Source organism: Aquarana catesbeiana, linkage group LG05 (assembly GCF_042186555.1).
Source record: "Aquarana catesbeiana isolate 2022-GZ linkage group LG05, ASM4218655v1, whole genome shotgun sequence".
Taxonomy (NCBI): domain Eukaryota; kingdom Metazoa; phylum Chordata; class Amphibia; order Anura; family Ranidae; genus Aquarana; species Aquarana catesbeiana.
In genome coordinates this window covers 423,773,042-423,799,600 of record NC_133328.1, presented here as the reverse complement: position 1 = coordinate 423,799,600, position 26,559 = coordinate 423,773,042, and the positions used below count along the sequence as shown (strand labels likewise).

The 26,559-nt window shown below is 41.5% G+C and overlaps 1 protein-coding gene across 4 annotated transcripts in view; it reads right to left on the bottom strand.

Annotated features, from left to right (window-relative positions):
* The window catches only part of MBP (myelin basic protein), a 286,643-nt gene that overhangs the window by 188,282 nt on the left and 71,802 nt on the right, over positions 1-26,559 (bottom strand). For all 4 annotated transcript variants that reach the window (XM_073631223.1, XM_073631224.1, XM_073631225.1 and 1 more), the window contains exon 2: positions 26,150-26,228. In XM_073631223.1, the coding sequence (XP_073487324.1) occupies positions 26,150-26,203 (54 nt within the window). In that variant the 5' untranslated portion in view covers positions 26,204-26,228. The remainder of the gene's footprint in view (positions 1-26,149; positions 26,229-26,559) is intronic.

Genomic DNA, 26,559 nt, shown 5'->3' with positions numbered 1-26,559 from the left:
AACTTAAAATTGTACCTTCGCTATAACAATCGGCGCTTCTGCTACACCTTCCTCCGCTCACAGATCGTACGTACGACGCACACGTGTTACGCTTTATATATACTGCGCATGCGTGAAACTCTGCCCGCGTCGCCCGCCCCTGACATTCTTTATAGAATATTCCCCGCCCCGTTTCTTTCGTCGCAGTGGAAGATGACATGACGGAGACACAGCAGGTGCTTAATAGCAGTAACAAGGAGGAAAGCCTGGAGCAAGAAACGTCCTGATCCAGGAGGAGAAGATTTAAGGCCTCAAATATGTCCTTTGAAGAGATGGTGGAGATGGTCGACATATTGAAGAGGGCCAACTATGATGGGAACTATGGACCGTACCTAAAGCCAAATGTGAGAAAGGCCAAGATCATGACTAAAATTGTGAAGAGTCGGCACCTGAATTTTGGGTACGACGATCCAAGGAGCAATTCAGGAAACGCTGGTCGGACCTCAAATTGAGGTAGCAGGATCAGTACAGAAGGATTAAGAAAGTGCTTCTAAAAAGTAAGTAGTTGTCGTGTGTTCCTATTCTTATTATTACTTGCATGCTGCACCATGTGCTTTTCTTTACTGTTGGACAGTTTAAAATGGCTACTTTCATGTTCTTGGGCACAGTAATCGGTCGTAGTAAACATTGTTAGTTTGCAAATAAATATGCTGTTTTTGCCAGATACAGGGTTAACTACATTTGATCATGATAATTTGTATTCAAAGAAGTTCAGGACATTGTTGTCTAGATGTGTTTCCTATTGCAAACTTGATTCAGTGTAATGTAAGGAGAGGACACTCAGCAGCTGTTTACACATCTGGACTCTGGAGTACTAGTGTGGGACACAAGAACAAACTTTTTAGGGTGTCCCACACAGGTGCTGCAGTGGATACTTGGGGTGTCTACATGGGTGAAAATTGTCCAAAAAAGGTAAGTATTCCAGCTTTGGTAAGGGAAAAAAATCATGTCTTCAGCTTTGAACTCTGCCAAAACAGACAATTGTACCCCACTTCCAAGCAAGGTTTCATATTCCTATCTTTGGACTCAAATATCTGTGTGCTAAGTATACCTTTTGTTTCATTCTCATAATGGAGCAAAGACTCAGAAAATATGAGGTCACCAGGGACCCCCCACCCCCAATCTCCTGAAGAACAGGTCAGTGTCTGACACCACAGATTCAGGAAATAGATGTATGCCTGCATATTTATAATACATGGTGTGTATTTTTATTTTAGGCGATGTTCAGGTTGTGGTACCAAAATCCAGTGATTTCCCCAATGACAGTGCCCAATGGATGATCCAGGAAATCATATTTTGTAGTCAGGATTTGGACATTATCAAAGAAAAAACCAACGAGATTGAACAAAGACAGAAGAACATGATTGATGTACTAGGGAGAATTTAAATCCTAAAAAGATTCCTGGATTTTTTTTTTTTAATTTTTTACAAAAATTTTATCTAAAGTTTTGATACAGTTTTTGTGGGTGCAACCCCTTCCTCCCAACTCTAGTAAGTGAGCGGAAGTGGTTGCACCCCTAAAACATGTTGATTGATCCCCCATGATGTGAGGTAGCACATGCTGACATTAGGTATGGGATCAGAAAGGAAATCTCCAATTTGACTCACAATTTGTGTGCATCTTCTAAATTTGGCTTTTACAGGGGTGACATCACCCCATCTGATGAAGGCAAGATCAAGACATTTTTCACACTATAAAATGTCTGATATTGCCTTCTTTTTTGCAATGTTGAACTTTGTAAGTTCCAGAGTTGTGTATGATATGTTTGTAAACATGCCTGTTTCTGTATTTTTTCAGAAATTTCAAGGTAAAACTTTGAAAAAAAAAAAGATGTGTTTTTTTACCCCCAAATTATTTATAAAACGCACATATGAATGTGCACGGTGTGGCTACTTCTTTCAATGATCAATACCATTTTGTGTGTTAAGTTGGTGTTTACAGTGACAATGGGTGTTATTTAATAATGGAAAAACCACTTGGCACTACAAGTGCACTAGGAAAACCTAGGAGACAGCAAAAATAAACCCAAGCAGTAAATGAAAATCAAGATTTGATCTGATAAAAGAGAAAATGTATTCAAAATGTGCTGGCATGGCAATGGCCCCTCTACCTGTAAAATATTCTACATATTTTTCTCGCACTTCACGGGCGCTTTGGGGGGGGGGGGGGGGCAAGCCAGGACGGCCAGCTTCCAGGGCCATCATTGGAGTTTCTGAAGGTCCAGCCTCAGTCGCAACTGAGGCAACATAATTAGGATTATTACACCAAGCCCCCGCACAGCACGAACGCTATGACGAGCACGTAACATGGCTTCAAAATAGTCGGCTGGTCAGAACGAACTAAACAGAATGCACAGAAGAACAGCAAGGCCTGTGAAGAGCGAGCTGAAAATCAGTAACAAGCGGACAAGAACGCACTGAAAAACAGATATGAACTGACTTCACGCACTGAAAAGCAGATACAAACCCACAAGCAGAAATTGAACAGCAGTAAAACGATCTGAAAAAGCATGAGTCTGAAAAGCACGAATCGTCTCTCACCAAACTTCTATGAACACGAGATAAACAGGAGATTAGCAGAAGGAGCCCAAAGGGTGGTGCGCTGGCTATTTAACTTCCCTTTTCTAGTCCCGTCGTACGTCACCGCGTTCTGGACAGTCAGACTTTGGTGTGACCGTGTGTACGCAAGACAAGCTTGAGCTGAATTCCGTCGGAAAAACCATCATAGCTTTTTCCGACAAGAATTCCGATCGTGTGCACGCGGCAGAAGAATATTGAATGGTAGGAAAAAGTTACTTTAATAGAATAGTAGAAGGGGAGGGAAGAATTGTCAGATGTAGGTCCCTTTAAATGGAGAAGTTGAACTTGAGCAGCTAATTCCTTCCTTGGATGGCTTGAACTTGATTTAGGGTAGGTGCAGAGTTCTGCCTAGCAGGGAGTGATCGGGATAACCTGCAGACAGTACCTGTAGGAACAGATAAGAATGGTCTATACATTCACTAGAAGACAACACATTTTCACTTTTAACGGTCCACTTTACTCGCCCCAACTTCAGTGCTCCAGTTTCCTCGAGCACCCTTACTTTTTGCTGACTTCCTTGTCTGGTGTTCTTCCAATACCGTGTTCATCAGACGGGCCGAGATGACGTCACTCCTCTGCATGTGCAGGCATTCAATCATCTCAGCAGGCGCCAATATGGTACGCTGATTGCAATATGATTAAAATGGGTTTGTGAACAGGCAGTGCTTCACTGACAGGCTCTGATTTAAATATTCACAAATTTAGCCTTACATTTTTTTTTCTTAGTTTCATTATCTGGGACAAAGGATGCAGTTTTGTTGAGTTAACTTAAACTATAACAGCCTATTGATACCGTAGCTTATATTTCTATAACTATATGCATGCTCCACTGCCTCTTAAGTGGAAAAAGTCAGGCCTATGGATGCCAGATATGGATAGGTCTCTCGCACAGGAGTTGGATAGCAGGAGCCTTCCTTTTTGCGAATAAGGCCTCATGCACACTTGAGCCCAAAAACACTGCTTTTACAGGCGTTTGAGCCTTTTTTTTTACCTCTAAATGCCCCTCCATGTTAGCCTGTGACCATTCACACGATAGGTGTTTACAGGAGTTTGGAGGCAGAAAAAATCCCACACTCATAAAATAAAATAATTACAGCGCTTACAAAAAGTGCATAAACTCATGTCAAATATAAATACTCTAATGTAAAAAACAATCAATCCGAATTCATATTGTTAGCTTTTAATGTGCCTACACGAGTGAGATGCATTTTTGAAGCTGCTTTTCTCCTGCCAGGAGAGAAGTGTTTAAAAAAGACCCATGTGCATAGAGCTTAAGGTAGATTCTTATAACTGGAGACACTATGATCGCGGACAAGGAAGTCAACAAAAGTAAGCAATGGGAGCTGCTGTACTAACCATGCGATATTAGTCCAGCAATCTCCTCCGCTGAGCTGTTGTGTTGTGACAGGAAACCCCCCCCCCCGTTCAGGAGCCTTTCGGATGCTGGTTTTCCAGCATGCACGGCCGGCTTCTGTCGGACAGACCGAAATACACACAGGCAGAATGTCGGCCGGTATTTTTTTGTACCGGCAAATATCTCCCGACATTCAGCCTGTGTTTACGGGGCTTAACATTTCCCAAAGGATCCACTTAATCAGTCCTGCAAACTGATTAAGATAACACATTAGTGTAATAATTTATCTATAATGATTAAATGAATTAATTGATGCATTTATATGTGACATTTATATTTGGAGGATTGCAAATATATTTTTTATGTCTAGGACAACTCTATGACTTCCTAAGGGGTCACGTACTGGCAACAGGGCAACTCTTTATTTTTTCTGTAAACCACAATTTTTCTTAAATTGTTAAAATGTACGCAAACGTAATGACCATACTATGTAATAAAGAAGTCATTGTGTGAAAATATTTTAGTAATGATTCTTAGCCTAATATGTATACAGGCTATGTTTACTGCTTACTAAGGATGGGCCTGAACACCCCCGGTTCGGTTTGCACCAGAACATACCAAACAGGCAAAAAATTTGGCAGAACACACTAACACCGTTAAAGTCTATGGGACACGAACATGAAAAATCAAATGTGCTCATTTTAAAGGCTTATATGCAAGTTATTGTCATAAAAAGTGTTTGGGGACCCGGCTCCTGCCCCAGGGGACATGTATCATTGCAAAAAATTTTAAAAAAAGCGCCCATTTTTGCGGAAGCGGTGATTTTTTTAATGCTTAAAGTGAAACAATAAAAATGAAATATTGCTTTAAATATTGTGCCTGGGGGGTGTCTATAGTATGCCTGTAAAGTGGCGCATTTTTCCCGTGTTTAGAACAGTACCACAGCAAAATTACATTTCTAAAGGAAAAATTGTCTTTGAAAACTGATCGTGGCTGTAATGAATTGTCGGGTCTCGGCAATATAGATAAAACTCATTGAAAAAAAGAGCATGGGATCCCCCCCAGTCCATTACCAGGCCCTTTGGGTCTGGTATGAATATTAAGGGGAACCCCGAACTGAAATGTAAAAATAAAATTGTGTGGGGGCCCCCCTAAAATCCATACCAGGCCCTTCGGGTCTGATATGGAAATTAAGGGGAACCCTGCGCCAAAAAAAAAAAATGGGGTCCCCCCCAAAATCCATAACAGACCCTTATCCGAGCACGCAACCTGGCAGGCTGCAGGAAAAGAGGGGGGGACGAAAGTGCGTCCCCCCCCCCCTGAACCATAGCAGGCCACATGCCCTCAACATGGGGAGGGTGTTGATTGGGACAAGGGCCATATCCCCACAACCCTTGCCCGGTGGTTGTGGGGGTCTGCGGGCGGGGGGCAAATTAAAGCTGCACAATTAATCATCAAGAATCGTTATCGCGATCTTGACTAAAGTGTTTCACAATTCTTTCTATGCAAAGAATTTTCTCTGCTCTTCTGAAGCCACAGCCCTCAAAAGAATTGAAGAGAAAAACTGGTCAGTCTGCCAAGAAGCAAAACATTCTTTATCAGTTGAACTTAAGTATAAACATTGTAACAATTTGTCAATGGAATAGACTTTGTGAGTAAGTGAAAAAAGTTTAACCACTTAAACACTAAACCTTTTTATGACATTTGTTGGTTTCAAGTTAAAATCATTTTTTTTGTTAGAAAAGTACTTAGAACCCCCCACACATTATATATATTTTTTTAGTAGACACCCTAGAGAATAAAATGGTGGTTGCTGCAATATTTTATGTCACACTGTATTTGCGCAGCGGTCTTTCAAATGCAATTTTTGGGGAAAAAATTACTTTAATGAATTAAAAAAAAAAAAAAACACTAACCAATAAAGTTAGCCCATTTTTTTTTTTTGTATAATGTGAAAGATTTTACGTTGCGAGAATCGTGATCTTTTTATTCTAAGCAAAAACATCGTAATTCTCATTTTGGCCAGAATCGTGCAGCTCTAGTACAAATGTACCCCTACCATTTCACAAAAAAAGTGTCAAAATATTTAAAAAAAACAAGACAGAGTTTGGGACAAGTCCTTTATTAAAAAATAAAAAGATAAAAATGTCCCACGATGTCCATCCATCTTCTTGTATCTCTCCGTCCGACGGACCGAAAAAGAAAAATCTGCCACCAATCCACCTCCATGGGAGGCTCCCGCAGTGTGACGCTTCATCGCCTTTGACAGTTCCTATATAACTGAGGGCAGGGCCACCCGGTGACGTACCCGGGTGACTCCGCCCCTCTGACGCACGGGAACTTCCCCATGGCTTCCTCGTGGCATCAGAGAGGGGCGGGTAGAGCAGATGAGAATATGTTTCAATGCAATCACTATATATATATATATATATATATATATATATATATATATATATTTCTTCCAGTGCAGAATTACAAATCTAATCTAATCCAGATAAAAGAGAATTAAGGTCATCTTAAAAAACACTAGTAAGTATGGGCCGACTCGCAGGATAGTATGATGGCCAGATGTCTTTCCAAAAATCACAAGCAGAGAAAAATACTGTATGCTCCCCAAAAATGATGGAGCCCAAAAGCAGCCTTCACTGCGGTCTGGTGGATCCTTGACAGAAATTCAAATTAAGGTAAATTTTATTCTTAACAGAAAAGTAAATCATCAACAGAGAGACTTCTTAGCAAGATGAATTATGAGCACTTATGACATAGGAATGTCTCATATCCATTATTATTCCCTGGGTAGTCACATACATTGCTTTGAAATTGCGTTGAAGAAGCATAATTTCAAAGCCACACTGGTGTGAACCAGGGCTTAAAGCTGTACCTCGGAATAAGAAAATATTTTCTAAATATATTCCTTGTGTGTATTCTTACTTGTTTACCCCTTGTGCAGAGTGACTGGTCTCATCTCTCCCCCTCTTGTAATTTTCAGCAAGCAGCCTGTAGTGGGTGAAGCTGCTGGGTCCCTCTTACAACTCTGCTCTCTGCACAGCTATGTACTACAGTGTAGTGATGTCACTACTACTTTTGCACGGTTAGCCTAGGTTCACACTGAATGCAGGTTTGAAATCGTGTGAGTTCAGCTGAAGTCAAGGAGTTGCTATAACCGCTGCTCCTCCTTTCAGGGATCAGTAAATCAACGTCAGGTTGGTCATGAAAAGGGATCCTGCCACCATCGGGAAAGGTGGCAAAAAGATTTTTACGTAGCATCCCCTCAAAGTGCTACATTTTGGGCTCCCTCTGGGATTCATGATGGGAATAACCCACTTTTTAATAGAAGACTCCTTTACATGGTTCAATGAATCCAAACATTTGGGGAGTGTGAACAGCTTATCAGGAGTTTCCCAGTCCCCATAAAGGACAACTTGAACTAGCAGGTATGCTGGAATGTTCTTGGTAGTTTTAGGGCTTCTAAGAGATCACAGATAGGTAGTCAGACTAGTAAAAGCTACAGGCTGACCTTAAAGCTTTAAAGTTGTACATACCACATGAATAAGAGCCAAAATGGTCTTTAATCCTGGAAATAATGGCAGTGCCCGTGACTACTCAGGGGCAATTTTATCTGTTAAGGGTTTCTAAGACTTCAATTTAGACAGAGCCTCTTGATAGAAGGCTCAAACTTCACAGGCAGATCAGAGAACTATTCAGCAGGGAGGCAATCACAGTTGCAATTTGTTCCATAAAATCCTGTATAACTGTGGTGAACTTCTCCCGGGACAGAACTGAGGTGGTGGGGGGCCACATCTAATGCCGCGTACACACGGGCGGACTTTTTGATGGACTAGGTCCGGTGGACTTTCCGACGGACTTTCGAATGAACGGACTTGCCTACACACGATCAACCAAAGTCCGACGGATTCGTGCGTGATGACGTACGACCGGACTAAAATAAGGAAGTTCACAGCCAGTAGCCAACAGCTGCCCTAGCGTCGGTTTTTGTCCATCGGACTACCATACAGAAGAACAGACTTTTCGACCGGACTCGAGTCCGTCGGAAAGATTTGAAACATGTTTCATTTCTAGGTCCGTCAAACTTTTGAGGAAAAAAAGTCCGCTGGAGCCCACACACAATCGAATTATCCGATGGAGTCAGGTCCGCTGGACCAAGTCTGCCGCAAAGTCCGCTCGTGTGTACGCGGCATAACAGAGCTAAGGAAGACTCAGAGGACAACATTCCAGGATATCAGTGTTCAATTCCTCAGCATTAACCCTTTCCACAGTAAAACAACAGAAAAATTAGGTGTAATAATGATGTCCAATGGTTTTATTCAGATCAAATTTAAAAAAATCAAATTAGAAAAAAGGCCCTAGCAAAAGAAAATGAAATTAATCATCCCCCCAAAACTAAACCCCAACTAAATTATTTTTTAATCTAGCAGAAAAAAAAGTAGTCATAAAAAGCACTGCTGGGTCTCTGAACTGTGAACACAGGAATGGGGGCTCACAAGAATATGAAGTCCAGCACACTGCAGTCCGCAGAATTTTAGCATAATACAACACTGTATAGCAACTACCTTTCCCTACACACAGACTATAAGCTCTCCCTAAACTACTCCAACAAACAATGACAAATGGCTGCTGGGAGCCCATCCTTCAAAGTGAGGGGGCTGGCCCCATTGGCGTCACTATGGGCATGTGAACCAAACCCGAGTGACACCTGCCAGAGAGGTGACACCATCAAGTAGGAAGTGATATCCAACCACGATGGTGTCATCCCCATTCATGACAGCATACGAATTGGCATGCCGGCACAGACCGCATCATTTTCTGGGGCCAGTTTGGGGTGACACCAACCCAAGCGCTGGCTGGCCCATAATAGGTCCGAGCTGACCCAAATTCAAAGGTCAAGCAATGCATTATATTTACAAAGAATTTCGGCCAGCAAATTCCTGGATTAGTTGGTCGGATATGTGAACCCAAACCTCATCCCTAATACATATAAGAAAAGTTATGTTCACTGTGTGTTAAGGCTAGGTAGTATCGTGGCTACACAGGAGCACCATTATTTCCCAGAAAGGTTTCATTCCCCACATGCCCTTAACTATGAGGAGATTTTAACCAACCTATTCATACACAAAAAAATCCACACAGAGACAGGTAATCAGCGGGGTTTTCTTTTACATAGTTGGTAAGGTTGAATAAAGACAGTTCATCCAGTTCAATCTGTGTTGGTGTGCGTGTGCTCATGTCAAAAATCATATCCCATATCTCTGTATAATGTGCTCCCAAAGATGCTTATCTAAGAGTTTTTTGAATCTTTCAATACTTGCTGCTAACACCACCAATTCTGGAAGTGAGTTCCACATCCTTACTGTCCAGATAGTGAAAAACCCCCTACACAGTTTAAGGTTAAACCGCTTCTCCTCCAATCTTATTAAGTGGCCCCTTGTCTTCTCAAACTCCCTGAAACTGAATAGTTTATTCCCTATGCTGGAATCACCATTGAGGTATTTCTATATCGCTATCATATATCTCCTCTCAAACGTCTCCTCTCTAGGGAGAATAAGTTTAACCACTTACGAACTGCCCACCGTCGTTATAGGTCGGTACTTTGAAGAGGAATATCAATGTTAGCTAGCTGCCATAACCCTGGTATCCTCTTCTTTAGTGGGCGGTCCGCTTTCAGATAAAAGTGGTCTCTGTGGCAGATTCGCCGCAAGATCACTTTTATTGGCGGCGGGAGAGGGCCCCCCCCCCTTCTGTTCCATCCGCCGCTTACCGGAGCTGTCGGTAGCGGTGGAGACGATCGGGTTCTTCTCCCTGTTCGGTATGGAGACAAGTGAGGGGAAGATGGCCCCCACCCGTCTCGATACCATTACAGGGCGGAAGCGATGTCAAAACGTCACTTCCGCCCATAGCTCTTAAAGAAACTTTTTTTTTTTTAAATTACATTAAATTTATTTTATATTTTTTATTGCATTTTAGTGCCTTTTTGACCCCAGATCTCATATTTAAGAGGTCTTGTCATGCTTTTTTCTATTACAAGGGATGTTTAATAGGAATAAAAGTGACACTTTTTTTTTTTTTTTTAAAGAACAGTGTAAAAAAATAAAAAGTAAAATAAATAAAAAAGAAGCCAACGCATACGTAAGTAGCGCCCACATATGAAAACGGTGTTCAAACCACACATGTGAAGTATTGCCACGATTTTTAGAGCAAGAGCAACAATTCTAGCCCTAGACCTCCTCTGTAACTCAAAACATGCAACCTGTAGAATTTTTTAAATGTCTCCTATGGAGATTTTTAAGGGTAAAATTTTGTCGCCATTCTATGAGCAGGCGCAATTTTGAAGCATGACATGCTGGGTATCAATTTACTCAGTGCCGCGTACACATGAGCGGACTTTTTGACCGGACTGGTCCGACGACCAAGTCTGGTAGACAATTCGACCATGTATGGGCTTCATCAGACCTGCAGCAGACTTTTTCGGTCGAAAATCTGACGGACTGTAGATTTGGAACATGTTTCAAATCTTTCCGACGGACTCGAGTCCGGTCGAAAAGTCCGCTCGTCTGTATGCTAGTCTGACGAACAAAAACCGACGCTAGGGCAGCTATTGGCTACGAACTTCCTTATTTTAGTCCGGTCGTACGTCATCACGCATGAATCCGTCAGACTTTGGTTTGATCGTGGGTAGGCAAGTCCATTCATTGGTAAAGTCCGTCGGAAGTCCGCCGAAAGTCCGTCGGACCAGTCTTGGCGAAAAGTCGGCCCGTGTGTACGCTGCATTACATTATCTTTCACAATATAAAAAAAAAATTGGGCTAACTTTACTGTTGTCAACATTAAACCTCATTTGCTATGTATATTGAGGTCTTTCTGTAATGTTTCTATGTCCTGCTGTGAAGTTATTGCCCTGCTTAGCTTTGTATTGTCAGCAAACAGTGAAATTGAGCTATTTATCCCATCCTCTAATTCTTTCTAAATTATATAAACAGAATTGGCCCCAGGACAGATCTTTGGGGTACCCCACTTACCACTCCAGACCATTCTAAGTATAGGCCAATTATTACCACCCTTTGGACGCATTCCAGTGCCCAATTTTCTATCCATGTACAAACCCTGTGGTCGATGCCTACAGACCTCAGTATGTAAATTAAGCCTTTTTGGGGGACTGTATCAAATGTCAAGTTATTTATTACTTGATATTTAATCTTGACTGTGTTTTCCTTTATGCATGCAGCACATCATGAAGATAAAATTATGTTTAACAGGCATCGTATTGCCATCATTTTTTTATATTTGTGAGTGGCATAAACCAGTAATTATAGATTATTATTAAAATGTATTTTTTATTATTTGTATAATGTCCTTCATGTGCTTTCAGTGAATGCCATCAACTTGTACCTTAGCTGTTTTTTTTCCCGCTCTTAACAGATTTTGTTGCAGGTTTTTAAACCTTTTTGCTTACAAAACTTTTTCTATTAAAAGCTTTTCGCTACCACACAGATGGGTGTGGAGTCTTTTGAGAGATCAGCGTCCTTGAGTGTTATTGCAGGTTGCAAAAACAGCAAAACACTGGACATTTGTTCAATAGTAAAAAATCCAGGGATCAAAACTTTGACTGAAGAGTACCAGGATAAAAAAAGAGTTTGCTTCTGAAGAAATTTCTACTGGTGCTTGACAACTGTCTAGAGAACAGGCAATATTGATTTTATGTTATTTTGGCAAAAGATCTGCCCTTGTATTAGATACCTCTGGGAAACAATAAACACGTAAACTAACAGCTTAGCGGAAAGAGGACAGCATAAGCTGTAAGAACATACATTTTATCCTAGGACCTGTCACTCCAGTGCAGCATGGTGCCCTCTCCAAGTATCGATGCAAAATCCTGCTTTTTTAAAGAGGTTATCTTCATAGGCATGCCCCAAACCACCTGGTGGGTACCTGCCTAGCCTTCGCTAGCAAAAAGTACAGACAGTGATTTACCAACACTGGTGCACTCAGAATCTGGTGAGCTGTGTGTGGTATCCAATCAGCTTCTAACTTCAGCTTGCTCAATTAAGCTTTGGCAATAAAACCTAGAAGCTGTGCAGAGCTGCCCCAGATTTTGCACGCTCTGGTTTTAGTAAATAACTCCCATTGCCCCCAACGTCAATGCCACTGGTAGCCATTACAATAATCAGCTCTCTGCTAAAGTTGCTAGCTTACTTGTTCAGATCTTTATACTGGTTGCGTTTAAAGAAAACCTACACTGAGGGAAACATAGGGATTGCCATGGCAGAACAGTCATGCAGCAAGTAAAGTCAGAGTTTAAGTAGTATTAAATTTATGTATTATAATGCAGCTTACAAATTATTAGATCTGGTGGCTGCATCAGTGTTCTTTTTAGGAATTTTATCTTTATTTTTACCTGGTTAACTGGCAGTTTTTTTTAAGTTTCCTTTAACAAGCCAAACTGTCCAGCATAAGAGGCAGCTAAAGGGTGGACTTGGATGTTGATACATATGTACTTAAACTTGTTACTGACTTACATTTGTACTTGACTACTTCTTTTCTTTGCCTTTAATAAAGAAATAAAGTATTAAAAAAAAGTTGGGGCAAACCCTTTAACACTGACAGATGCTCACAAAGGTCAGCTTCTATTTATTTATGTAAAACCTTTATCTGAAAAGACAAAAAAAAACTTCTGCTGCTTCAAGGCCAATTCCACCATTTGCACCATGTTACATGTTACAACTGTATTTAGGGTGTAACATGTAAGATGGTGCGAATAGGAACCTCCCACCCACTTCCCCTGTGACAGTGTTCAACAGCCTACAAGCCCCACCACATAGGATTTCTTTGAAGCATAATCCTGGGCAGAAAACAAATAACATGGATATTTGAAAAGGATTTCTATAACTTCACCTTAGAAAAAATGAAAGGGTGAACAAACACCATACACGCTCCACTCCCCCACCTTACCAAGTCCCTCCATGGGTGCATGGATGATGAGTTGTCAGTACCCACACAGACAATGCAGTGGTACAGAGATTTAAATTCCCCAGTCTTTTTCCCCCTTTTTTCTGAAGGGCTTCCGGGACAAATCAGAGCGATTTTGATCGGTTAACACCGTCACAGAGCATTGCTCCATCCTGGAAGCCCTGCAGAAAGAGTATGGTGTACCTGCCCACCCCTCTTTGCCTTGGTTGACAGTGCCAACTGCCTGTACATGCTGAAATGCTGAACACTCTCCTCACTTCAGCTGCTGGCACCCACAGTTCAAGGGCAGCTGTCTACTTAACTGGAATATGACAATGTCCAAACAATACCCTCCCAACCTGTGGGTGCAAAGTACGACAGGAGCCTGTTTTTTCTGTTTTGCTATGCATACTAGCTCATTATGCCTTTGTTTTTTTTGTGGGTTTACATCCACTTTAACCCTATAGTGTACATCATTTTCCAAAGCCTTAAAGTGGTTCTAAAGGCAGAAGGTTTTTTTTATCTTCATGCATTCTATGCATGAAGATAAAAAAAAAACCCCTGTGTGCAGCAGCCCCCTTCAGCCCTCCTAATACTTACCTGAGCCTCATGTCGATCCAGCGATGTTGCTGCGACTCTCGGTTGTCCGGGACTCTCCCTCCTCATTGGCTGAGTCAACAGCGGGCGCCATTGGCTCCCACTGCTGTCAAAGTCAGTGAGCTAATGAAAACACAGTAGGATGGGGCCAAGCCATGGCTCCATATCTGAATGGACACACAGAGCAGCGGCTTGGCTCGGGTGCCCCATAGCAAGCTACTTGCTGTGGGGGCACTCAGCAGGAGGGAGGGGCCAGGAGTGCCAGCGAGTGACCAGAGAAGAGGAGGATCTGGGCTGCTCTGTGCAAAACCACTGCACAGAGCAGGTAAGTATAATATGTTTGTTATTTTAAAAAAAAAACAAGACTTTAATATCACTTTAAGAGGGTTATAAAGTGACCTTGTCAGCCACAAAGAATTCCAAATGGGGCTTCTCTGCAATAGAACAGGTATTACACTCACCTCTTTGGCAGACTGTGTCTCTTATGCTGTGTAAACACCAGCAGACTTTCGACGGACTGAACTTCGAAGGACTTTTTGACGGACTTTCGACGGAGTTCCACGGACTTGCCTACACACGATCACACCAAAGTCCGACTGATTAGAACGTGATGACGTACGACCGGACTAGAATAAGGAAGTTCATAGTCAGTAGCCAATAGCTGCCCTTGCGTCGCTGTTTGTCCCTCGGACTAGCATACCGACAAATGGATTTTTCGACCGGACTCAAGTCCGTCGGAAAGATTTGAAACATGTTCTATTTCTAAAGTCCGTCTGATTTTTCGACAGCAAAGGTCCGATGAAGCCCACACATGATTGAATTGCCCGGCAGATTCGTTCCATCGGACCTTTGCTGTCGAAAAGTCCGGTCGTGTGTACACGGCATTACTCTCCTCCCTTTTCTGCTCTGCAGACTCCACCAGGTACTCCAGCATTCTGAACTTCTGGGTGTTTTAAAGGCCTGTTTCCTTTTCCCCAGCACTATGGGGTTAATTTATTAAAACTTGGGAGTGCAAAATCTAGTGCAGCTTTGCACAGGAACCAATCAGCTTCCAGGTTTTTGTCGAAGCTTAATTGAACAAGCTGCAGTTAGAAACTGACTGGCTACCATGCACAACTGCACCAGATTTTGCACTTTCGAGTTTTAGTAAATCAATTCCTATGGCTCCTTTCTCTGACTCATACGCCACTGCTGTGTACTGTAGCAATGAAGGGATTGGACGATGCAATCTTGGCACATGACATGGGACACAAACAGAGAAGTAAGCTGTTCTATTGCAGGTAAGATCCATTTTGTGGTTTTTATGCGATTGACAGGTTCACTTTCAAGCTGAACTCTAGGCATGATCTTTATTGCATAGTTACACTGGTCCAGTTTGGCACAATATAAGTATGAATTACTCACACCTGATGAGCTGCTGGTGAAGCTGAAAAATCACTATAGTAGTCCGAATTACTACAGTAAAAGCTGTGATCTTCCATGTCCTGCTTGGGTTCTGTGCGAGCAGTTTCCCCTCTGCACACAGAGGTTTGTTTGCTTGGCACCGCAGCCATTCATAGAATGCCTTGTATTTCTTCAATGTACATATATAAGGCCTTCTGATTGGATGAGATGGAGGGGAGGGGTGATGATGTCACAATATCTAGCTAGTCCAATCAGAGAATGCCCTGTATTCATTGAAAAAAATGCAAGGAGTTTTATGAATGGCGGTGGTGCCAAGTGAGCAACCACCTGTGGTCAATGTCCAGTGGGAAGCCACACGAGAAGAACCTTAGCAGTACCCAGAAGATTGTGGCTATTCATGCAGTAGTGTGGACCTACTACAGTGATTTTCAGCTTCCCCAGCTGTCCATCAGGGACAGTGCTCTGATATGGCAAGTGGCTTTCTTAAACAATCAGCGCTGCATCACAGGAGGAATGGGAGAGAGTCACAGTGCCCCATACTTCTCCATGAATGGCAAATCTAAGAATGGGAGTTGGGGACAGGCAGTGTAAGTGGGCAAGGCACAGGTTTACTTTTGGACTATTTGGATGGATGTGTGGCTAACATCCACTCACCTCTGGAAATCTGCGGTAGGTCACTTTTCAGAGTAATTTGGCAGGTGGTGAGGAGGCAATAAGTCGCTTCCTCATTGCTGGTTTTAAATACCGCACCACATAGTTGCAGGGTGGTTGCGGAGCAGCCCTCTTCAATTAAATGGGTTGTGTTTGGCGAGCAGTACCAAACGGGGATCATTTTTTGTCACAACTATGAAACTATGAAAGTGTACACTCCAGCCTGCCTCCCTTTACAGCTTAAAGGGGGCAGAAGAAATGCAGATTAACCGCCTGTTGTTTTTTTTTACCACCACCAAGCTCAAGTGTAAAGAAGCCCTTAGGTCCTTGTGTAGAAAAATGATTATAAGTACTGAACATTTTTAACAACAAAAAGGATCATCTTGCTTTTATAAAAAAAAGACAAAAAGATAACTGACATGCATAATTTTGTAAACTGTATAAAATGCAGAAGAAAATAAATAAGGGACACAATTAAATAGCTTTCAAGACAATGCTCTGAAAATGATGATGAGTAAGGGAAATGTTCTTATCTGACCTTGTGCAGGCTCTGGTGTCAGACAAAATACAGAAATAATATAAGCCACTGATATAATGCAGAGCCATTTAGCATGAAGTCCACGACGCCCCAGTCTGCAGGAGGACATGATGGAGCAGATAAATGTACTAATCATTAGCAGGTGAAAGATTTGTAGCCCTAGATGAACTCTTCTTCCTGCTACTGAAAGGTACTTTAGTTTAGGAGTCTTGTTTATTTTCAATATCCCCGCAGAACACCGAATATCTCAGATTTACATCTCATGTTTACAAATGTAATATTTTACATTTCACTCAGAGCCCTTGCCCTTTAGCTAAGAAAAATGTTCTGTCATATCCTAATAGAGAAAGTTTTTGATTGAATAATCTATACACTTTCTAAAGGACAATGTTTTGCTTGGTGTGTGTATTTTTGCTACATTTCCTACATTGCCTGCTTCATTTTATACTGAGCCAATGCTTTTTTATTTTCCAAAGAAAAAGCTTGTGCTGTCACTGCATATGACCTCAAAATTTTCCATTACCAAAATGACATCCTTTTTACAGATGGGACCCCAGGAAGCAGTGTTTACATCCATAACAAACCCTCATTCAAATCTCAGTGCACCACTCTACACTTAGGTGTCTCATTATTTTTTTGTAATAAAAGATTAATATAAAGTTCACCCAGGATTCATACATTTTTCTAATTGGATTTTTTTTAGTATATATCATAATAAAATGTTTATTTTATTCTCAGCCTCTTTTTAGATATTAAATTATCAGAGCAATACAATGAAAATGGTAATTGCAACAAATAAAAATAAAAAGGTGTTAAAACAAGGCTAAGTGGGGTGGGGTACTTGGAGAAACTTTTTGTTGTGGAACAAAAATACATCAAAATGTTTTTAAAAGTAGGACTAAAATCAAACTTTTGTTTGGTTCCCATCTTCCCCTAGAGGTCACTTAGGGCAGCCTGAAGCTACACAAAGCATAGATGAAACTGATGAAACTGACATCCCTCCATTCCCAGATGTGAATCTGATCTTTTGTTCCACTAGATGGTACTGTGCATAAAATATACGATCTGCAGCACTTCCAGAAACAAAATCTGCCTTAGAGGCGAAGGGGGTACCTGAACTAACGCACCTCCCTTCATCTTCCCAGAAAGCAGAAACTCATATGCCAACAGCTAATTATTGTGCTTGTGAATTCCAGAAAAAGGGGCTCCTTTGCATAATGAGATACAAAAAAAAAAAAGGAACATGCCATAATGTGTGTGTGGGGGGGGGGTAACGGACTGAACCGGGAGTTCTTTAAGGACAGTTGTATGTTACAGACTTTAGAAATGAACCAACCGCAGGAACTGTTCCAGGGTCTCTTGTGGTGCCATTAAATGTGGCTCTCCCCTTCATTGACTTTCTTATATATTGAAGGAGAACTACATTCAGGATAAAATTGTGGTTACATAGAAATAATATTAGGATATGGATGTCTGGACTGCAGCCCTATTTTTAGGAAGCCTGGACCACATATGGACCACTAACTCAACCTCAGTTCACATTAGATGCAGTGCCAATTCGCAGCGGTTTCCGCACCGCATCAAAATTGCAACCCGTTCATACGAACCGATTCCGGAGTGTAAACGGTTTTCAAAATGCAGTGTGATTTGCAGAATTGGATCACTTGGGTGTGAATACCCATGCGGTCAGATTGTGGTGCGGGCAAAAAAAGGGTTCTGCACAAGTATGGTGCGAATGTGCGCGATTTGAGCCATACAAATCCATGGCTCAAATTGCACCCCAGAGACACTGCATGTACTTTGCACAGGAATGTGCTGTAATTCCTGTGTGAATTACATGCATTGTCCTACAATGCATCAGTGTGAACCTAGGCTCAAGGTTATCAAAGACTGCAGGTTTTGATTAGCTCACTACAGCGGGATTAAACCCAAAAACAAAACTTTATTATATTGCAGCTTACCAACTCTTACTGCAGTGGCTGCATTCGTTTTAATTTTTTAGGCTTTTTTACCTTTATTTTTACCTGGTGAGCTGTAATATACTAAACTTTTGTTTTTGGGTTTTTCGTTTTAAACCATATTAAACCCAAAAACAAAAACGTATTACATTGAAGCTTACCAATTCTCACATGTGATGGCTGCATTTGTTTTCTTTTCATAGGAGTTTTTCTTTATTTTCACCTAGTGATCCAGCCAGTAATTCTTTTATTTTCATCTTTCATCTGACATGGCTGCTTTGTAATGATCAGCTTTTATTCATTTACGTAAAATCTTTATCCCAAAAAAACTGTTTTCTGAAACTAATTATAAAGCGTTAGCTGGAGTTCAGCTTCAATTTGTTAGGCTGCTTTCACACTGAGGCGCTTTACAGGCACTATAGCGTTAAAAATATCGCCTGTAAAGAGCCTCTCCTCTCACTCCAGTGTGAAAGCCCAGGACCTGCAAGCAGCATCTTTGCAGTGCTAAAGGAGTGGTGTATACACCTCTCCTAAAGCACCCCTGCCCATTAAAATCAATGGCCAGTGCCTGCCGAACCTCCGGCAAAGCCGCTAGTGGGGGTTAAAAGCGCCCCGCTAGCGGCCTCTAAAACACCGCCAAAAATAGCGTTGCTTTACCGCCGACGCCCCCAACACCCCAGTGTGAAAGTAGCCTTAGTCAAGTCCATCTAAACCTGCTAGTCTAAAGCTGGCCATAAATTATACAATTTTCTTATTCAATTTCTTTTAGATTTACCATCAACTATGCAGTGCAAGGGTCTGCCTGACTGCATACAAATTAAAAGTGTTTAGGTTTGACCTCATATTATATGGTTTTGGTAAATCTAAAGGAAAATTGTACAAAAAAATTGTATAATGTACAGTATGGCCATCCTAACACTATTCTCTCCCCACAAACTGACAATGATGCTGTCCAAAGGTATCTGCTTTACTATTTCATTCAGAATGCAGATACCCTATACAGGAAGTGGTAGTGGCTGTATCATCAGCTGAAATAAAGGAAAAAAAGCCTAAAAAAAGAAAATGAATGCAGCCACCTCATAAGAATTGGTAAGATGCAACATTTTTTTTTTTGGGGGGGGGGGGGGGGGGGGTAATAATACTGCTTTAGCCCTGGTTCACTTCACACTGCAGCATTTTGACATGCAATATGACATGTAAATCTGCGACAAATGCCATCAATGGCACCGTCCTAATCGGTGCGACGCCGCATCTGCACTACTACGCCGTTTCTGTACTACTTTTTGTGATTTTGGGCTGCGATTTAATTTGACATCTGTGCAGAAACCTGCACAGATGTCTCTGAAATTGTGGCCGAAATCCCGCAGCTCAGTGTGAACCTGGGCTTAAAGCGGAGTTCCACGCAAAAGTAGAACTATCCCTCACTGTAGTTCTTCCCCCCCTCCGGTGCCACATTTGGCACCTTATAGGGGGGAGGGGGGGCAGGATAACTGTCTTTCTCCAACTTCCAGGAGCCTCAGCCGCAGGTATTGACGTCACTGCCTGGGCTCCCTCCTCCTCGGCTGCCAGGCCAGTAGGAGAGAGGAGCAGAGCCTCGCGCATGTGCAGTAGGGTTCCCGGCGTGAAGCTGTAAGGCTTCTTTGCCAGGTTCCCTTACTCACAATGGAGGCAGCATGCACCCGACAGCTGATGGAAACATCAGCTGCAGTGCCAACATCACTGGACTCCAGGACAGGTAAGTTTCCGATTAATAAAAATCAGCAGCTGCAGTATGTGCAACTGATGGCCTTTTATTTTTGCAGCGGTGGACGGACCTCCGCTTTAAGAAGATAAAATGACTGATTGGAATGTACAGTATAGGTAAAGTGCTGTGTAAATTGTTGGCCCACCTGTAATAAATAAATAATTTTAAAAAAGTCATTATTTTTAATAGCTGGTGTGGCAACAAACACAGACATTGTCATATCCGGATTTTGTTTGATATATGCCAAAATGCATATATATATATATATATATATATATATATATACACACATACACACACACACACTCTTTTATTCCAAACTGTATTCAATGGACAATTACTACAGAATTTTGTGTATGGTCAGAAGATCCAAAACTTATGAGCACATAAACTTATGAGAATATAAATGTATATTCTTATGACATAAATGAAAACTGTGACCTACCCTAATTTTTATTACATTTCTTATGATCTGCAAAAGAGAATCCATACATACATATACAGGCTTTGTAAAAAGAACAATGACTATATAAAAAAGTGAAGTAGCTTCTGGACAACTGATATCTTTCTCATTAGATTATGTAAACGTGAAATAAAATGGGTTGCTATTAGTTACTGCAGTTTAAACGTTCTTATTAGAAAAAAGCAGTGAGATGTTACATCTATTATGCCAAGTATAATGGTGTACACGGAATGCACATAAATAGGAATTACCATCCAGAATATTTAGGATCTGTGTGTTTCACATAATAAATGTTCTCTTCTGTTTGTTTTTAATCACTTCATTATTTCCTTCTCCTAATATACCATAATTAAATGAGTCACACAGACATATGATAATGGCACTTTTAATGGTTTTTTTTTATATTAAAACTAGAGAGCTCTCTATCCAACTATTAAACATGTAGCCCACCGAGTGCTGGTTTAATGACCTTTTAATAAAGTACACATTACGCCTCCATAGTTCTTAACCTGCATGACAATGTTCCTATGTTTGTGATAAACTTCCAGTGCCCACTGATTGAGCAACCAGGCAAAACGGCTTCACCTGCACTCTTGTTCCACTGGGCGAGCTTATAAATTTTGGCAGGGAAAACAACATTGCGGATTATGCAAAAAGTCAGACTAAAAGAGTAGACGGATGGATTAACACGGCAATTAGTAGTACAGGAAGCAGAGATGTCACATGTGCATTAAAAAAGCTGTACAAGGAGTGTCACCTCATAAAAAGCAGAAGTATATCATAATTATAGAATAACAGACTTTTATATAGCTCTTTGCTGAACATTTATTTGGTCATTAACAATGTATATTCAAAGATTTTTTTTATGTACATCTTCAGCAGAATTAAGTAAACCTGTCAGTGCATAAAAATAATCTGTTAACATCACCTTAACTAGCACCATAAAACATGCTGGCATCCTCAAATGCCTGCATGTACATTCACATAAGTTCTCAGCCCCAAAACTCACAGTGCCAAATATGCAAAACTTGCATTTTTGGAGTCAAAATGGATGTTTGTTCTTACTGCAAACGTATTTTCCCTGCGTTCTTTGAAGGACACATCTTTATATGACCGTTGGGCTATAGTTCAACCTGCAAGAGTAGAACACTGGGCACAAAACATAAAGCGCAGCCTAGGGGTGGCCTCTGCTGGTGGCCAAATCCTCGCCATCTGCTAAAGGCAGCTCAATTAACCACAAAGAAATACATAGAAAACAAATGGTTACAGACATATCAACCAAAGGAGGGTGTTGTGTCCTTGAATGAATGCAGAGAAAAAGATTTTACAGTAAGAACAAAACCATTTTCACTTCAGTTCATTAATTTTTAGGTCTCGATTGCTGGGAAATTCCAAAAGCAGTGCCTCATGAGGGGTGTGAAAAAAAAAAAAACTAAAAACTCCCCAAAGGCAGAAACATTACACTGCTGTCTGAAAGACTTGTGTCTGGCAAGTGGGGCACAGAACCTCCACCATCTGAGAGTTGCTCTGACTAACATGCAAATGCATGTTCCATATGGTATAATAAGGGGCAATGGGTGGGTTTTGAAGCAGACACAGAGGGTAATGGTCAATACCCAGAGCCTCCCCAAAGTGGGCCATCCAGACCCCCCAATTGTCTCAAACATCAAACACAGCATAGCCAGCATACAGTAGGTGTAGATAACAAGATGCTGCTACAACCAGTGAGGAAGGTGGGGCCCAACAGACTCACCACATTCATCATGTATGCTGCAGGAGCTGAGAGGGGATACTGGGTACTCTCCACAGTGCCAGCAGGAAGGCCACTCTGTATCCCAGGGACAGTGGAAGAGCGCTAGATGTGAAGTCACCAGGCAGTGCCCAAACATTCATAGTATGGCTGCCCTGGCTGCCCATTCATAATATGGCCACTGGCACCAGCTGGTGCCACCATCAGGAGTACCTGAAGTTTGCCAACCTTCCTTCCAAATTCAAGGATCACTTCTTCCTATGTGTGGTCATCCCAATAGGAACAGGCTGAAGTACAGTAAGGGCAAAAATTTCCTCAGTAAAATGGGGGCCCTGGATTCTGGCTACAGCCGCTTGTATGCTGCAGAAGCTGTGGCCTCAATTGCAGATGGGTTGAGGTTAGCCACGGCCTCAAGGACCAGGTGAGCAGGCAACCCTGTAAGATCATATGGATGGTCAGCTCAGGCGAAATTCTTCCCAATGTTTAGGCTCCACACATTCCCACAGTAACAGTACAGAAGAGTACACATACTGTCTTGGGAGGGAGTAGGGGTATCCTCTGGAGCATGTTCCTCACAGTTTGGCCAGATCCTCCAGAGCGGGGAAGCCGGGGGGGGGGGGGGGGGATTGGTCATCTCTGGCCATAAAAGGCCAACCTAGTCCTGGTCAGAAACAGCTAGTCATACAGTGGCGAAAATAATTATTTGATCCTCTGTAGATTTTATAAGTTTGCCCACTCACAAAGAAATTAAGGGTCTATAATTGTTATCATAGTTGTATGTTTAATGATAGAGACAGAATATCAACCAAAAACACGAGTTGTCCTTAGGAGCACCTTCTTAAATTGACAGGACTAATCTGTGTATCACATGACCACATGTGCTCATGTGAGCTATTTGTATAAAAGATACCTGTCCACAGAATCTTTCTTCCATTCAAACCTCACCGCCATGGGCAAGACCAAAGAGCTATCAAAGGACATCAGCGACAAGATTGTAGACCTGCACAAGGCTGGTATGGGCTACAAGACCATCAGCAAGAAGCTTGGCGAGGAGACAACTGTTGGAGCAATTATTCACAAATGCAAGAAATACAAAATAAATATCAATCGCCCTCGGTCTGAGCTCCATGCAAGATTTCGCCTCAAGGAGTAAGGATGGTCATGAGAAAAGTGAGGGATGAGCCCAGATCTATACGGGAGGAACTTGTAAATGATCTTAATGCAGTTGGGACCACAGTCGCCAGACAAACCATTGGTAACACAATACGCCGCCATGTGATGAAATCCTGCAGTGCCCGCAAGGTCACACTCCTTAAGAAGGCACATGTACAGGTCCATCTAAAGTTTGCGAATAAACATCTAAATGATTCAGAGAAGGATTGGGAGAAAGTGCTGTGGTCAGATGAGACCAAAATGGAGCTATATGGCATTAACTCAACTCACTGTGTTTGGAGAAAGATAAATGCTGCTGACTATGACTCCAAGAACACCATCCCTACAGTCAAGCACGGAGGTGGAAATGTTTGGGGCTGTTTCAATGCTAAAAGGTACAGGCCAAATTTGTCACATTGAGGGGCCAATGGACGGGGCCAAGTATTATAAAACCTTGGATGAGAACCTTCTTCCCTCAGCCAGAACACTGAAGATGGGTCGTGGATGGGTCTTCCAGCATGACAATGACCCAAAACATACCGCCAAGGCAACAAAGGAGTGGCTCAAGAAGAAGCACATTAAGGTCATGGAGTGGCCTAGCCAGTCTCCAGACCTTAATCTTATAGAAAATTTATGGAGGGAGCTGAAACTTCGAGTTGCTAAGCGACAGCCAGAAAACCTTAAGAATTTAGAAAAGATCTGTAAAAAAGAGTGGACCAAAATCCCCCTGAGATGTGTGTAAACCTGGTAACCAACTACAACAAATGTCTTACCTCTGTGTTTGCCAACAAGGGTTTCTCCACCAAGTACTAAGTCATGTTTTGCTTGGGAATCAAATACTTATTCTACTCACTGAACTACAACTCCATTTATAACATTTGTATCATGTGTTTTTTCTAGATTCTTGGTTGATATTCTGTCTCGATCATTTAAAATACACCTATAATAAAAATTATAGATCCTTCATTTCTTTGTAAGTAAGCAAGCTTACAAAATCTGCAAGGGATCAAATAAATATTTTCCGCACTGTATGTGCCCTTCCAAGTAGATTCTCACAGGCTGCTCTGTGTGTTTAACAGAGTTGCTGTAACTGGTGAGGAACTGCATGCGTTTCAAGGAACTATATACAGGTATATTTAATTTGTCACCCAGCTGTCCGAGAAAAGTCACAAACGTTCACAAAGAAAAAAAAATTCAAAGAGAAAAAAATGGAAAAAAGAATCCCAGTATAGATTATTAGACCCTTACTACTTAACAGTAAATCTAAGCTAAGGTATTTTCTAAATAATTCCTGCACACCTGATCAAATCCCTATAGGGCTCTCGTGTCTTCAACATTATGAGGTGTTCTGCTCTACATATACAGATCCTCTGTGCTACTTGATTCTGTGGCAAAAAAGGTTAATCCTGCACAGATCAGACAGGGGGGCTCTATATATCAGTATAAAGTGTGAGTGTGTCGACAGACAGTGGAGAGCCCACAATCCTTGTAGTGTGATTAGAGTACTTCATCTTCTGGGACACACAGCCTTCACCTCACTGGACTAGTAGAGATCCAATCAGCCCTGCAGGCGTATATCTACAGAGGCAGTGTGTGAGAGGGCTAACTACACACCCAAGCCGCTGCCATCCTAATAGAACATACCTCTTCAGGCTGCAGATAACAGCCATTGATGGTCTATCTGCTCGGAAAGCCTCCTATCTACAAATGGTGGGTTCCATCCAGCGGAAGGAGGCGGAGCTCTGTGAAAAATTGAATTTCCGAGGGTAAACTGCCTCACATTTTCGTTTCATTTGTTAATGAAAACGAAATTGATTTTTGTCATAGTTTTCGTCAGTGGACGAAAATGTGGTGTACTTTTCGTTTAGTTTTCCTCACTGCAAAAATGCAGCTGACGTAAATTATGACGTTATTGTTGACGAAATTAACACTGGTAGCTAGCTGAGCCCTGTGCTGATAACAGAATTAAAAAGAAGTATCAAAGGTGCTTCCTGGAATACCTCCAAAATCCTAGAACGCTGAGTCTACAACCGTCTGAGCTGTGTCCTCACTGACAATAACCTTCTCGACTCTTTACATTCTGGCTTTAACCCACAATGCTACACAGAAACTACCCTTTTAAAACCCATTAACGACTTACTAACTGCAAAAACAAATGGTCACTATTCCCTACCCATACTATTAGAACATCCTGCTGCCTTTTACTTACCCGCTTCTCCTCAAAATACTGCATTTCCTTGGCCTACTCTGCTCTTTCCTGGTTCTCCTTCTGCCTATCTAAGCACTCTTTCAGTGTCACCTACTCTAATCTTTTTCCTCTTCCTCCTCTTTCCATAGCCTGCCAAGGCTGTTCTCTGACCCCTTCTATTCTCTAGTCAGTGTCAATTATTATCCCTGAGCTCAAACACAAGAAGAGTCAATCTTTATTGGGACCTGGCAAATGGGCCGACATTTCTTCTCTGACCAGAAGAAAGTGCAAGGGAAAAAAGTACATGTACCCATATTCCTGAGAAGGTTGCCCTTTTAAAATAAATTATGTGTGTAGAATACATTTTTTGAAAAACTACAATTTCTGACTTTTTGTGTATGGAGAACAGCCTGTGAAAACAGTTCTCAAATTTCTCTTCTTGTCACCTAATGCTGTAAAAGCACCCATGAAATTATTAAAGGAGTTTAAACTTTGCAGATCCTAAACAGATAAAGTTCTGGTGAAAATACAAAAGCCATGATAAACATATCCCACTTTGCCTCTTGTCCTCCGCAGACATTAAGTGGGATCCGCTTACAATGGCTGCAACAGCTGGACAGACAGACCTCTTTTTTGGATTTTGGGAAAAAAAAATATAGGGAGGGTGCTATAAATATGAATATATGTAATCGCCCATGTTTACAAAATGCTTACATTTTCACAGCCAATCAACCAGATTCCTAGGGAAGAATAGAGAAATTTAAGCTTACCTTATTAGCATTGTGTTCACCACTTTGGTCTTTTTTTCCAACTTGATTTCCCATGGTGCTCCACCAACAGGTTCAAGACCTTTCCATGGAAGAAGAAAGTAGTATAAGTATAAAGTGCAAACATATATTTTGGATGTTAATGTTGCAACAATGCACCATTTTCTTAGCTAGAACAGAGCATACAGTAGTGTTCATTGATTTTGCAAGGGCATATGGAAATGCTGGCGAATATTTTCATATAGGGCCTTTAGTTTTCTGTCAGTTAAATACTATGCCAAACAAAAGTACGCAGACTTCTAAAAATGTATCAGATAAAAGAACTTTAAAGAGTACTTTCACCCTAGAGAAAAATCATGCAGGTTCAATAATCCACTGACTTCTGCAAACTCTGAGGGTGTAGGCATGGAACT